This window comes from Hoplias malabaricus, chromosome 6 (assembly GCF_029633855.1).
Source record: "Hoplias malabaricus isolate fHopMal1 chromosome 6, fHopMal1.hap1, whole genome shotgun sequence".
In the NCBI taxonomy this organism is placed as follows: Eukaryota; Metazoa; Chordata; class Actinopteri; order Characiformes; family Erythrinidae; genus Hoplias; species Hoplias malabaricus.
The window spans coordinates 31,300,366-31,315,154 of NC_089805.1; the positions used below are offsets into that span (position 1 = coordinate 31,300,366).

A 14,789-nucleotide genomic window follows, 5' to 3' on the forward strand; every position below is an offset into this window, starting at 1 on the left:
TTATAGCACTTTGGCTTTACTGCTTTACTGTCTGAATACTGGTTGTATAGGATGGTATGAATGTATGACTAGAAACTGACATTTCAGAGTTAACCATGTCATTACGAAGAGATATTTTGAAAAAAATAATCACTTGGAATGTACACTCAGGACTGGGCTTAGGCTCTATTTTATTGGTGCAAAATTACAATATAAAGTACCAGGCTGATGACTGGTATTGTAGAAGACCAAAAATTCCCAAAGCACCCATCAAGGTGCATGCTGTAATACACTTGTAATAGGTATGATCAAATTTGATTACTGATAATATTTGGATTTTACTGAGAAAGGAGAGAATATTGTCTTCGCTTGAATTTTTGAGACATTCAGTACAACATTTAGACAATTTTGTATTATACCAACAAATAAAACACTTTTGAAGTTATTTTGTACAATATATTTTAATTTATTTATTGTCAACTAAAACCTTTAATATTAAAAAAAAAAAAAAAATCTAAGACACTCCTGCAGTGCAAGTTTAGTCAACACAAATGCTTCACTGAACAAAGGCAGATACACATTTCTGAGAGGGTGGATTTTTGATGACTGATTTTAAGATTGGGGCACTAACCGGACATGCCCGAACAACCAGGAACATTCTGATGTCTGCAGTCATTTTACAATGTGCAGGAAAATAACTAACCAAACGAACTAAATGGAAATAGACACTGAATTAACTTTTACAAACTCAGACAGGTATGATGTGTGTGTTTTTCGGATTTGTCTAACTCACAGTACTCTGGCCTTAAATTCTATATTGTATAAATGATTGATCATGCATAAGTGTCACAGCATCCCTGCTCTGCAATTTACTCAGCTCCTCTTGTAACTGTGATACCTGCTCCAGCTTCTGGTGTTCTATAAGAAAAATACACAGAGAGTATGAAAATATAATCCCCATATTAAAAGATGTGGGCCTGTAATCTGTTATATTATGTTACATAAAATTACCTTCCAGCCTTCAGTAACTGCTTTCCAGTGTATTCAGCAGTTTGTGCTTCAGTGGGTAGTGTCTCTGAAGTCTGATAAATACAAGAGAATACATTTTTGGGGATGGGGGATTCAAAGCATATGCATATGCAATTAACACTTTGTTTGGCATTTAAGAAAAATGTAAGTACACAGTAAGACATTCATACATTTTTGACAATATCTGTCTTATTTTAGAAGCCACTTACAAATATGGTGCACAAACTCTTGTGCTGTAAAATCAGCTGCTGCAGGTGATTTTCAAACTTCATCCTAGCAAGAGTGTTGATTATTTCAGTACTAGACAACTATATATTTTCTCTTTTATAACAGTATTATTAAACGGATACTAATACATTTATAGGAGATAAGCTGAGCCCTTGCATCAGAAAATTGTATTATTTGCGTAATCTAAAGAGACTCAGCTTTCAACCTTCTTTGTTTAGTAGTGCAAGCAACTGCAGTGCAAGTACATGCATGTAGAGTGATGGAGCAGATAGGTAGGTAAGCCATCCAATCATTTGTTTATTTCAAATTAAATTATTGGACAGAACTTTTACAGTAATGTTGCCTATATTTAAAAGGACTTTTATATGTCATCAGAGGACATTATTTACTGATATTATTGAGATGTCAGAGATATATTTTAAGACAAGTTTAAGACAAATCTTCTACTCCATCATTAATCAAATAAGGGCAAATGTGCCCTATCAGACCTGTCAATAAAATGACTTTCTTGTTTCTATCCATGGGTTGCAGTCACATACATTTTTGGGTGCCATATTGGGTACTGATACTAATTCTGTAAAGCTGCTTTGTGAAAGTGTCAGTGGTAAAAAGCACTATATAAATAAATTTTGATTTGATACTGATTTCTTTTTTCAGAATGTAAAAAGTAAACCCATAGGAAAATAGACAGATTTACATCATACTCAGCTCCTCTCCCAGTACCGGAAAGAGTCTCACAATACTTGAGAAGTCACTTGAGAAGAGAAACAGAAGTCCCAACACCTCTTTGCCTCATGTGGGTAAAGGATCCCACTGTCTTCCATAATGAGAAAAATATCATTATCTATTGTTAGCCACATTAATATTTTCACCATAAAATCTCATGGAAAACTGTTACCTCATCAGACTTCCAAGTATTTCTCAGCTCTTGTGACTGAATCAAATTTATTCATACATGGATCACATACACGTTTCAGTAATCATGTTTTTTCACTCATGTTTTGATTTAGTGTGTAAGAGACTACAGACAGAAGCCACATATTCTTTTGCCCCTGTCTTTTCCCTGTTTATAAGGTAATTAGCTTATCCCACAGTCCAGATTCTTGGAGCGTAATGTATTATAGTGACTATTTGCCCAAATTATTTCTCTGAAATATATTAAAAAGTAGTTCTGATATTACAGAGACATCAGGTGGCATTTGACCATGGTCAAATTACTGTATTACAACACAATGTTTCATTTCATTGTAACATTTAATGTTACAATGAAATTAGGACATTTATTTTAACGAAATTATATCACTTAGGAGAGTTGTTAAACATAACCATTTTTGAGATAACAGGCTCTATTAACTCAAACTAGCAAGATCCTTGCTAACAGTTCTCTTAACTTAAGCTATTAAATACTAAACAATACACCTTAACAGGATTACACAATGCAAAGTCCAATATCTCTCCTAAGATACTCAAACTTTTGCTTTGCTAATGACTTGGTCAAGATATCTGTCTTCGTGTCATTGAGGTCACTGAGCTCCTTGAGGCGTAGCATCCATTCCAAGATCACTCGGTAGTCGTGTAAGCCAGGTACATTACTGTGCAGTTTGGCTAAGAGCAATGTATTCAGCTGCAGCTGTTGGCAGTGCAACCGTTGACTGTTTCTTGCTGAGCTAACTCACTACTCCACCACCCAGTAAAAAGATCTTTTGTAGAGTGACGGTCATCTTGACCTCCTGCCCAGTCAGCATCTGAGAACCCAACTAAAGTTCCAGACTCTGACTGCTCATACTTGAGAGTGAGTGTCACGGTGCCCTTCATGTAACAAAGAATAAATTTCACAGCACTCTGATGTGCAGTATTTAGTCATCAACTTACTCAGCTAGTATTTCTAGTTCCTGTCAAGATCTCACAAACACAGAGGGGTCTGATGTGCTCTTTTAAAACTCAATATCATTCATGAACTCTGTGAAAGTCTTACTCCAGCAGAGAGGGGACTACTTATGCCCATGCTGACTTCTTCAGTTTACACGCTAAGTGTTCCTGGTCTGGTTTGACATACCCCTCTGGTTTCTCCATGTAGTTTTCCTCCTCCAGATGTGCATTTAGGAATGCAGTTACAACATCCATCTGAAGAACATGTAGGAAATTCTTAACAGCAAAAGACATCAATGTAAGACTTGAACTGAATCATACTACGGGTGAAAAAATTTAATCATAGTCACTGCCAAACTTCTGCGCTTAGTCACAAGCCTGCACTTGTATTTCTCCACCTGTTAGTCACTATGATGCTTGAGCACCCATCTCAATCATGTGGCCTCTCTGTATGTTGGTGAATCCACTAAGTCACAGGTTTCAATTTCAAGCATTGATCCCATACTCCAGGTCAGCTGCATACTCTTTTTTTTCCCTCATCAAACAGGTGGTAGCCCTTAGAGTTGTTTGCATATCCGATGAAATGATGCTTCATAGCTTTTTGTCTGGCTTTCTTCTCTATATGTCTGGGATATGTGCATAGGCTACACAGCCAAATACTCTCATGTGACTTACATTAGGCTTTTTGCCACACCATATCTGGTAGGGGGTCACTTGCTGCAGAACAGGTGTTGGTAGCCTATTCTTTATGGAAGCTGCTGTTGCCATATCCTCTGCTCAATAGGGCTTTTGTAACTTTGCATGAAACAACATAATCCTAGCTGCTTCAACTAAAGTCCTAATTTTCCTTTCTGCTACACCAATTTTCTGAGGTGCATGGGGTACAGACATTTCATAGTGGATGCCTTGAGCTGTCAAGTATGCTTGAAATTCTCTAGACGTGTATTCCAGACCATTGTCTGTTCTCAGTCTTGTGACCTTTTGTCCACACTTACTGGAGAATGTGTTTTCAAATACTTTGAAATTGCTAATCACTTCACTTTTCTATTTTATTAAGTATACCTTGCAGCATCTTGAGTAGTTATCTATAAATGTCACAAAGTATTTTGATCCACCTATGGATTCAGTCTGCATGTGACCACAGACATCACTATGGATCAGCTGCAACTCACGTCTGGAACAGATTTCTCCCACTGGCTTGAAAGGCTTTCTAGACAGCTTGCCCTCCACTCATGCTTCACAAAAAGAAACCTCTTTCTCTGCAGAAAAGTCCACTCTGCTTACCAGAGTTTTAAGCTCCTTCAACTTGGTGGTCTGTCCCAGTTGCTGATGCCATAGCCTTGCTGCTACTGATGCATTTACTGCACCAAAACAGGCGGGCAAACCTCCCTCTTCATTCAGCTGATACAATACATGTAGCACTGAGACTTCTTGAACTGCACTGTATTTTCTTTTCTGGCAGCAGCTCCCACTGAGAGGGAACATGTAGCACATCATACATGGAGACATCATTGATTTTGAAGTTCATTTTTAGATTGATATTACCAATTTCTTGGGCATCAATGACTCTGCCGTCACCCAGTTTCACTGACTGTGATTTGGAGAATTACTGGTAGTCTTGAAGTTTCTTCATGACAGGTCATATGCTTTGATGCTCCAGAGTCAAACAGTCACTCGACCTGTTGCGGCATCTCATTCTGATTAGCCTCTTTAGCGACAAAGGCACTCTCAGACAAGTCTCCATCATCCTTGTACATTGTGCTTTTGGCCTTGTGAGTTTGATTTTCATTTTTTATCCTTGGACAATTACACTTTAAATGTCCTTACTTCTCACTTATAGCAGTTCCTTTTAGATCTGTAAGCTCCATTGCCCTAGAATTAGCCTGCGTATCTCCACAAACTTGTGTTGACATAGCTGATGCACCACCCGATGCAGCGCTACCAACATTACCGTTAGCACACTCACTTTTGCTCTTCATTTATTAATGCTTGCTGCACAAACTGCAGTGTGAAATTGTCCATCTTTTTCTCTAGCGCATTGACAATTGTTGTATAGCCTGTTGGCAGGCTACCTAGCAGTGTTACAATCTGGTCTTCATCTTCAATTACAGCACCTATAGCTGCTAGCTTGTCAGTTAGATCCTTCATTCATTTTAAATGCTCAGTTATGGTTTCTCCTTCTTTCATTTCACACCTTAAGTACTTTATTCTTTAGAAACAGCTTTATTTTGTAGAGCATTTCTCTCAAGGTCCTTGGTGTGCCTCATGCTTCTTTAGGAGTCTGACAGCATCTGCTGCTAAATCGTCTCCATTACCATCACCCAAGGTCCTTTAGCTTTCAGTAGATTCACCATTTAAAACGTCCATGAACAACACTGTTTATATCACACAAATTCCGTATTAAAAAAAAAAAAAAAAAAAAAAGTTTTAAGCTACATGACTGGGCCCATATTCTGTTGAAATTTCAAGTGTTTATTGAAAAAGAAATTTTACACAGAGACTCTAGGTGGCAGCACCTCATATCCTTGACCTCCACTGTCAAATTAACATTTTACAACAGTCTTGGTGCAGTATCTTAAGTTTTATTATCTATGATATACACTGTGTAGGGAGCACAGAGCTACTTGGGATGCAGCCTGAGCCCCTCTACTGACTGGCACAAAGATCTCTTTACAAACATGACTTGTTTAAATGGGTCAAGTATTGATTCTTATATTTCTTTACTTTTAATGTTTATATGAGTGCTAAAAGTGTTGAAAAAAAAAAAAACAATAAAACAATTTAAAATGTAAGTACCCAATATTGTGTCTACTATATACCGTGACATAACCTGCAACCCATGGATACGAGCCATTCAATCAGCACCATTCCAACATTTAGGTGGAATTAATAGTTCTATAATTACAGACAATGGTCTATCTGATGCTGTGCATACATTTTTAGCCCATTTTCACCCTGTACTTCAATTGTCAAGACCACAACATAGCTGATATTATTTGGGTGGTGAATGTTTCTCAGCATTACACATAGAATAGACCTCCAATTGTGGAAAAGCATGATGAGGACACTGCTCTATTCCTGCTCCATAGGTAAGTAATAATTCACTTATTTTAGCAGTAGATGGAACTGACTCTAAGTTCGAGGGATGCTAACTACAAGAAAGTAAACAGACCAAAAGTGCCACAAAGTTAAACAATTTGTGTAACAATTTTTTTTCGGTGGCAATTCTAACAATTAATGAAGACTTACAGATAAGTTCAACTTCAGCCACATACAAACAATGGTATTTCTGTTCCCCCCTCAAACATACCATACCACCTTTAAAGATAAAGCAATTCTAAAAGTAAACAAACAAGAAAGCAGTGTATCCCCACAATTGTAGCCTTTAAACACCACATCAGTGTCAAACAGTGCTGAGAAAGAGTCACTACTCAAATATTACCTGCTCTGTGGGAAGCCTTTTATGGTACAGACCACTGAAGAATAAGGTGAATGTGGGCTAACAATGTAAACAGTGTAACCGATAGATTACAATTTGTAATTATAGAAATACATGTTCTCCTAAATGGAAAGTATAACTGATAACATGAAAAATGAGTTTACAATCAAGTTCATTTAAATTTTATGGATACTCTTTGTACGTTTGATTTCCCACTGGATGGGTTTTACTTGCATCATTGAAATTTCTATAATTAATAAAGAATAATACCGAATTTTTCTGTGTCTCAGTTTGGTTTCCTGTATCTGGAAGCTGTACTGCTCAACAAGTTCTTCTTTTTGTTGCTTCAGTTCAAACTGCCTGCATAAACACATTTAATCTATTATATATCAAAAAGCTGACATACGCTTTGTACATATTTCAGTACACAGTATTAATAGTATAGAAGTTTAAACCTTATTATGAGTTTGACACTATACTGTCAGAAAAATTGTCACTGTGGTGGTACCTTTTGCTGTCACTGTGCTGGTATCCTCTATTGTACGCATTTTGTACCATTAGTTAGGGAAAATAATAGTATCGTATTCAATTATAATTGTAGATTTTAAAATTGTGTTGATTTCATAAGCCCCCTTTTCATCTTCAGCACTTACATTCCTTTATTTTACATAGTTCTATAATGATATTCACCTCTCCTTCTGGAGAGGAAAGTGTAATGTACCTTTAGTAACAATAATGTACGTATTTTTCGGAGACTGTAGGTGTCAGAATTGTTGAAGACTTAAGGACAGTAGGTGGACTGAGGTGCATTAATTTATTTATGCCTATATCTAAGGCAGCAATTAATGATTACTTTTATAATCTATTTACATGCCCATTATAGTTTCATAATTGTAAATATTTGATAAACACATAATATATTATCTAAAAAGGTCTTTTACCCAAGTACTGGCCAGGCTCAAATCTGCTTAGCTTCAGTGAATATGCATGTGTTGATGTTTAAGTGCTATGGCAACTAGCTTAAATGACATTTAAGAATGGGGCTCTTCTCCAGAAATGTTCAGCTGTCCCAAGCTGTTTTATAAGTACCTTGACATCTTAAAAAGGTGTACTCACGTTTGTGACTCCTTTACAGTGTCCTCACATTTTAGCTGTAGAGCTCTATATGTCTCTATTAATATATGGACATAAAACTGAATTACAGACACAAAAAGCCACAAAAACCTGTTTTAAGCTAAATTGAAAATTTCTGTGGTAATATTAACGTTTTCCCTCTAAGTAAAACAGTGGAGTACAATATTTTTCAAACAGTACACTGTACCTTCTTTTTCATATAGAGATTCCTGAAGCTTTGAAACCTCATTGCTCACTGTGACAACAAAATATGGAATGACCTGAGATATTTATTTATATCTTTTTGTAGAAAAAAAATTCAGATGGATATTAGACTGTACTCCAATCCAACTTTTGTACACTGCATCATCCATTATTATCACTAGCTGAGTCTAACAATTCAAAATACAACATGAGTTTGCATGCTAGTTCTATTAGGCACAAGTTTATGGTAATATACTTACAGGCATACTCTTCATTGTGCAAAGTACTTTGGAAAAAAACGGCCTCCTTCACTTCCTCTTCAAGAACCAGCTTGGCTGCCAAAGAAACAAACAGAAGAGGCGTAACCAAATACATCTGTAGATACTAAAAACAAATGACAATTATATGACTTCTGCCTTTTCCCAAAATCTGATATACGCCATATTTATTGTGGTCCAGAGGTCATGACATGTAATGAAAAGTAATGGGGGCAAGCTCACCTTGCTGCAATGTTTTGAGTTCGTTTAGCAATGTCTTGATCTTTGGCTCCTTATCTTTGACTGTGAAAAATACCATTTTTCATTATTCCAGTCTACAAATTTCTGTAACAAATGGCTGTAGTTGACGTCATATTTTTACAAAATTAGACAATACTTAGCACTTAAAATTCTCTTGACATTTTTCAGAACTTGTCTATATTTAAATATGAAGCACAGTGTATTGATTAAAAAAGGCTTACCAGAGGAGTTTGGTAATCTCAGGACATCTTCAACATTAAAAGACAAGTCTGAAAACCAAATGAAAATCACCAACGGTCAATGATTGAAACAAGTTATGGTACCTACTATGAGAGCTGTTTATTTTTACTGGGGTCATAAAGAAAATATCTCAGGTTGGCTCAAATGGCCAGTGCCTAACCCACTAGCTGGTTCTGCAATATTTAGATTGTATAAGGAATTATATTTATAATATATGTATAATTTCTAAGTATAATGTATAATACCTTAGTGTGCCAGTTTTAAATGTTTGATGTTCTGCCTTCATTTGTTTTACTTTTATTGGGGGCATTGGTTTATGTTCATGTGCATTCAGAGGGAGAGGGTAGCTATATAGTAATAGCTAGCTATGATACTAGCATTTTGAGGACTAACTTAATTCCCCTTGGTATATGTTTTTATCACTTTTAATCAAAATGCAGAATGCATTTTTTTAAAGTCTATTCCTTTCTAAATGTTTCCTGCCCTTTAATTTGACAATATTATAAATCTAGCTAGCCTTAACGCATTTCCGTCTGCTGACAAAGCTAGTTCCTAGATTATATTTGAGTTCTTGTCTGAACCTACCGACTTTTGAGCTCATTCTCCGTTTTAAAGTTAAATACAAGTTGTATGTTAAGTTCAGTAAATCTCCAAGTAGTGTTTAGATCAACAGTGTAACTGTGTCGAGTTTCTCCTCTCGACGTCGGTTACTTTAGAGGGGCACGTTCGGGGCGGTTAACCGCCGTCAGGACACGTTCCACACAGGTTGTAGTATGTCGTCCTGACTGGGTTTTTAAAAATTTGTTTAAAAACAAACGTAGAATTAAAATAACAACGCATCTTTTATGCGTGTCTTTTAAGACACGTCCCCTAAACAGGTAAGCCATAATGCATTTCTCTCATTTCAAAGAAAGGTTAAAACCACTGACATTTTTAGTTTTTTGTAACGGCTGTACAGCCCATTGGTTTTCCTTATCCCCGAGGGCACAGTCCTCCATAGACTCAAATTACATCTCCCTCGTTAAACCCTTTTATTTACATCACAACGGCAATTCAGCTTTCAAATGTGGGAATCAGACTCTTCGTATTCACTTATTTTACAGTCTCTTAGCGCCATCTTCTGGTGAGTATTCTGTATTTTTATACATTTAAAAAAACACAATGTACAACATTCATACTAAAAAAAGACTGGAACGTTAAGTCTGTTTGATACACATTTTTATGTCAATACATAAATAATAATCATGGTAAAATTGGAGACAGGTGTCCTGAGAATTTGTGCAACCTATCGCATTCGTTTTGGTAACACTACTGTAATGGTACATGAAATGGGATTAATTAATGCACTATTTTATGAGTAAGTAAACATTAATACCTGCAGGTAATACCTCATGAGTCATCATGAATATGCATGAAGTAAGCATGTGTCTTGCATGCCTTAATGCAGGAGCAATCTATTAATTAATGTAGTAATTAAGGTACAAATATAATCATTTTACATGAGTTATTCATGATTCAAGAGTTATGTCTTCGTGGCAGTCGTCAGATAAATGGTGGTGAACATTTACTGGCCAGCCAACACCTAATAGAGCAAAACTGTTAAGAATTACATCATGCCTTCATGTGTTCATGATGTTTGTGGCTCTCAAAGTGAACTGGTGAAATACTCATGGTATAGTATGTGTACTCAAAGCAAGCTCATGAGATGGCCACAGCATGTGGACAAGCCTTGTCATGTTGGAAAAGCACATCAGAATGTGTGTTCAGAAAAGATATGGGCCATGAGCAACTGGATGACAATATACAGTCACAGGTACAGGGATGAAGCTCATCCTTGATTATGTCACATGTCCAATGATATCAAACCTACTCACCAAGTTTATTTTTTCCCAATAGTTTAAATTTAGTAAATAAATAAAAGCTGTATTCCAATATTAACAGAACAGAGATCCTTTCATAACATTTTACTGTAGGGCACTGTTTTGAAGGCTACGTGACACCTTCATGACAGCTGAGACAAACATAAATAAACATTTATAAATGCTTATTCCAAAATGCATCAATAGTCCTAAGAAGCCCATTTGACAACATTGATATCAATTTGACAAATATGCAAAAAAACCAACACATTCTGTGGCTGAACTTAATTTAAACATGGTATGTCCACACAAACATAATTGCCTTCTTTAAACTTAAGGTTGTTTTGTTCATCCAGTGTAATTTACTTCAGTGGTATAAGCCTAATATGTCAAAATTTCCACTTAAGTGATTAATGTTATTTGAACTTGATTTAATAGTGTTAATGTTAAAATTTATTTTACTTATGTTAGTTAAATCTGATCTAAAGTTAAAGTGTCAAGTTGGTTTAGCTCCTTTTAATTATGCTGGTCCAACTTATTTCAACTTTTTTGGGTCTAAAGGGCATTTTCTAGATTTTTGCATATTTCTGAAATTTGTATTTAAAAGCACTTGCATATAATACACACAAGTTTAATTTCAAAATGTTCAGAACAATCTCAGCTCTATCTATAAATAAGGCCTAAATGTGACCTTTAACACTGTGCAAAAAGATCATCTAAATTGAATTGAATACACTTTATTTATCTCCAAGCGAGCAATTCATAGTGTTAACACAGACATTACAAAACAACAGACAAGTGACAAAAGGGCAAATATTTAAATCATTAGAAATAAAACCAATCCAAACAACTAATGAATCTGGCACAAACCCTGAAAATTTTTATTCAAATTTTAGAAATTCTTCATACTTCTTGCAAAAAAAAAAAAAAAAAAAAATCCAAATGGTTTTTGTAATTGAAATGGATTTAAGTATAAAGAAATAAAGTATAAATGCTTGTCTGAGACCTTTTTTTCTGTTAATATGTACATCTTCACCAGGGTCACTAAGATAAAGACTCCAGAAGACAAGGCGGGTGCCCTTTTTTCTGTTAGGCCCTTTTTTCTGCTAGGACTTTTCGGTCCTCCAGGACAGCATAACTGGTTGTGCACCATAGCATGATGTGCTGGTGGCTGTGAGGTTGTTGCTTGTGACTCGGTTGAAGGGCTTCTTTGCTGGTAGTGGCCTTGATGGAAGCATTTCTCCTGGTGAGGACTGAGGTATGGTAACATCCAAAGAAAAAATGGTGGCAGCTGGGAACAGTAAAGTTGTATCACACCCTCAAGGAGGTGGTACATGGGTTGCTAGTGGCTATGGGGAAGTTGCTTGTGCCCAGGGTACAACTAATTCAATTGAAAGAGGTTCTCACTCCCTTTCTCCTACACACTTAAAAATGCACACACACCTGAAAGACAGGGTGGTGACACTCTGTCTGTTATGCATCTGAATTCCACATATTCATCATGTCACTTGCTATATTCACAGGGCCATGACAAAGATTTCACAATGACATTTCTTCATATTCAGGATATCAATAGTCTGTTATATTGTATCTTTAGTGAGCCTTTCAGATTTTTGAGACACTTTGAAAATAAAGAGATTATATTTGCGGAAGGAAGCTACACGTGTAGTTTTTCCACGGTATGGAAGTTGTGACAGAATGCAACTACTGCAGCATTTAAGGTGAAAGGGAAAATCCAAATTAATCATTTGTATCCCGGATGTGTACTCTGAATTTTTTAACTCGTATTTTGGCATCTGAATTTGGCCTATCAAATTTGAGCAACTTCAAAATATATATTGTTTGAATTATTTAAGCTTGAATATTTTATCTGAATTTATTAACCTTGAATAATAACAGTGAAAACGTGTTCCTGAAAATTCACGAGTTCAATTCAAGAGCAATTATATTCAGATGCATAAATGCGAAGCAAAATATTCAGAGGTAATCTGAAGACTTAAATTCAAAAGCACAAAATTCAGATGCATAATTTCATTGCAAAAAAAAAAATAGAAAACAAAGTTTTTGTGTAAAATACATTTACCCATTTTCAGACGGATACACGCACGGTGGTGCAGCAGGTAGTGTCGCAGTCACACGGCTTCAGGGGTCTGGAGGTTGTGGGTTAGATTCCCGCTCCGGGTGACTGTCTGTGAGGAGTTGGTGTGTTCTCCCCGTGTCTGCGTGGGTTTCCTCCCACAGTCCAAAAACACAGGTGGTAGGTGGATTGGCGACTCAAAATTGTCCGTAGGTGTGAATGTGTGTGTCTGTGTTGCCCTGTGAAGGACTGGTGTATTTCTGTCCCTGAACTGGATAAGCGGTTACAGATAATGAATATACCAACATATTTGACTGAATAAAACATGGAGTGTAACTGACTGGATGGGTAAGGCGTATCTTGAGTTTTGGTCAGTTTCAAATAAAAACATGGACGGACAGACAAAATCACCAATTACAGAAGACGAACAAGCCACGTTAGACACGGCGAGAGGCAGAGGAGGCCGTAATCACAGGCTCGTGTCACAGGCGCGCGTTCACATCGCATGCATCTCGCGATATCACAGAAATACCAAGAGCCTTGGATAAATTTAATTGATCTTCTTTCATTTGGGTTTCATTTTCTTTCATTTTATAAATTGATTAAATCAATTTATAACAACTTAATTTATTTTCTTAAAACAAATTAATTTCAATTCTTAATTGTTTAAGGAATTGTTAAAGAAAATGACATAGAACATGACAATTGATTTTGAGGCTCTTTGTCTTTTTTTTTTGTTTGTTGTGACAAATTGACACGCGTTCACTGACCCTTAAGTAAAGTGAGTTCCATTTTGCTCTTTATTTAAATGAGAACCCATAAAATATTATAAAGAATAAAATGGAATTCTACTTAAGTGCCTGTGTATACAAACATAAATGTGGCATTACAGTGTCATGGTTCTTGTAAAACCAGGGAGTGAACTAAGTATCTCTTTGTGTATTATGAGGTTAGTGGACCTTTAAGAGCTGCGTCCCGAAGGAGTGACGTCAGCGAAGCAGGAAATGAAAAAAGCCAGGCGCGAGATTTTGAGAAATGTGCTCCATCCTGAGTGATCCTTGATTTAGATTTAGATTTAGAGTACAAGGTTTATAATCATAGAAGAATTAATATGCCCCATATGAATCCATTTTAAAATACATTACTGAAATTTAAAATCTAGTCTAACCAATAACCAGTGAAGTGATTGGTGTTCAGGTGTAAAGTGATCCATTGTTGTCAATCTAGTCAGAACCTTGACAGCAGCTTAATTGATTTGCTTCAGTAGCATAATAGAGCTCATTGGGAGCTCATAAATCATTAATGTGATCTGGTTGTAATGAATGGGTGGACAAGTTTGACACACAATATTATGACATTAAATGAATGATGCTTGCGTGTCCTGTACTATCATTATGAAGTGAACATGGTGTGTTCCTTTTAATATCACTCTAAGCGTATAGGGTGAATATAACTGAAATGTGATTGATTACAGTAGTACTATTCTGAATGGCACATCAGAATGACTTCATATTACGTGAGTGACGTATTCAGGTGGTGTACTTTCATTCTGCAGTGAAATTGTTCAGTGCAAACTGAAGCATTCCTTTTAATAATTATCTAAATTTGGAATTAAAGTTATAGAGATAGGACAACCCAAAGGGCCTTTATTTTGAAATGGCACAACAGAATGACTTCATATTAGGTAAGTGACATATTCAGGTGGTGTACTATCATAAAGTGAAAGTGGTGTGTGCAAACTGGAGGATAAAATGACAATACAAATATAGAATAAAAAAATAGAATAAAAATGACAGAAATATGATAATGTAAAGGTCTTCTATGTTAAAGTGGTCCTGATATCTTCATTACATCCACTAAATATTATATATTTATATATAATATATATATATATATATATATATATATATATATATATTAGTATAAATACTGCATTCAAGACAACTAATTAAGCCAATTTTATGGCAGAAATATATATTTGTTAATAAATATATACATTCTTTTATTTATACCCATACATTTGTATGAGGTTTGTAATGTGAATGTAGTCAGAGCCCCTAGCACTGATTGTGCTGATGAAATTTGATTTGTCTAAAAAATAAACAAATACATATTGATGCAAATTGTCTATAATTACCTTTTTATTGTAATAAAAGTATTAAGAATTGAAATCTAACAGAGCATTTGCAATCAGAAAGTATTTTATTTAACCATAAGGTGGTCAACATACAATA

General features: G+C 35.7%; 1 protein-coding gene across 4 annotated transcripts; it reads right to left on the reverse strand.

Annotated features, from left to right (window-relative positions):
• si:ch211-199g17.9 (uncharacterized protein LOC108180085 homolog) lies at positions 1 to 13,054 on the reverse strand. Of its 4 annotated transcripts, none has more exons than XM_066674686.1 (10): positions 9,205 to 9,522; positions 8,601 to 8,648; positions 8,362 to 8,421; positions 8,122 to 8,196; positions 7,866 to 7,913; positions 7,661 to 7,715; positions 6,815 to 6,904; positions 1,218 to 1,281; positions 991 to 1,061; positions 1 to 897 (listed from the first exon to the last, which is right to left on the reverse strand). In XM_066674686.1, the coding sequence occupies exons 1-10, from the start codon at positions 9,218 to 9,220 to the stop codon at positions 849 to 851; spliced, it is 576 nt and encodes a 191-aa protein (XP_066530783.1). In that variant the 5' UTR covers positions 9,221 to 9,522; the 3' UTR covers positions 1 to 848. The 4 variants fall into 4 exon arrangements, with proteins under 4 accessions (XP_066530783.1, XP_066530784.1, XP_066530785.1 ...); XM_066674687.1 differs by lacking the exon at positions 9,205 to 9,522 and adding an exon at positions 12,562 to 13,054 and having other exon boundaries at positions 2 to 897; XM_066674688.1 differs by lacking the exon at positions 6,815 to 6,904 and having other exon boundaries at positions 298 to 897; positions 9,205 to 9,527.
• Positions 13,055 to 14,789: the final 1,735 nt, after the last annotated feature.

Excerpts from the sequence above, each read along its gene's own strand:
- si:ch211-199g17.9 (XM_066674686.1), bottom strand. Across the intron at positions 7,914-8,121 it reads GCACAATGAAGAGTATGCCT|TGAGCAATGAGGTTTCAAAG; the intron begins GTAAGTATATTA and ends TTGTTGTCACAG. Across the intron at positions 7,716-7,865 it reads ATCTCTATATGAAAAAGAAG|AGACATATAGAGCTCTACAG; the intron begins GTACAGTGTACT and ends ATATATTAATAG.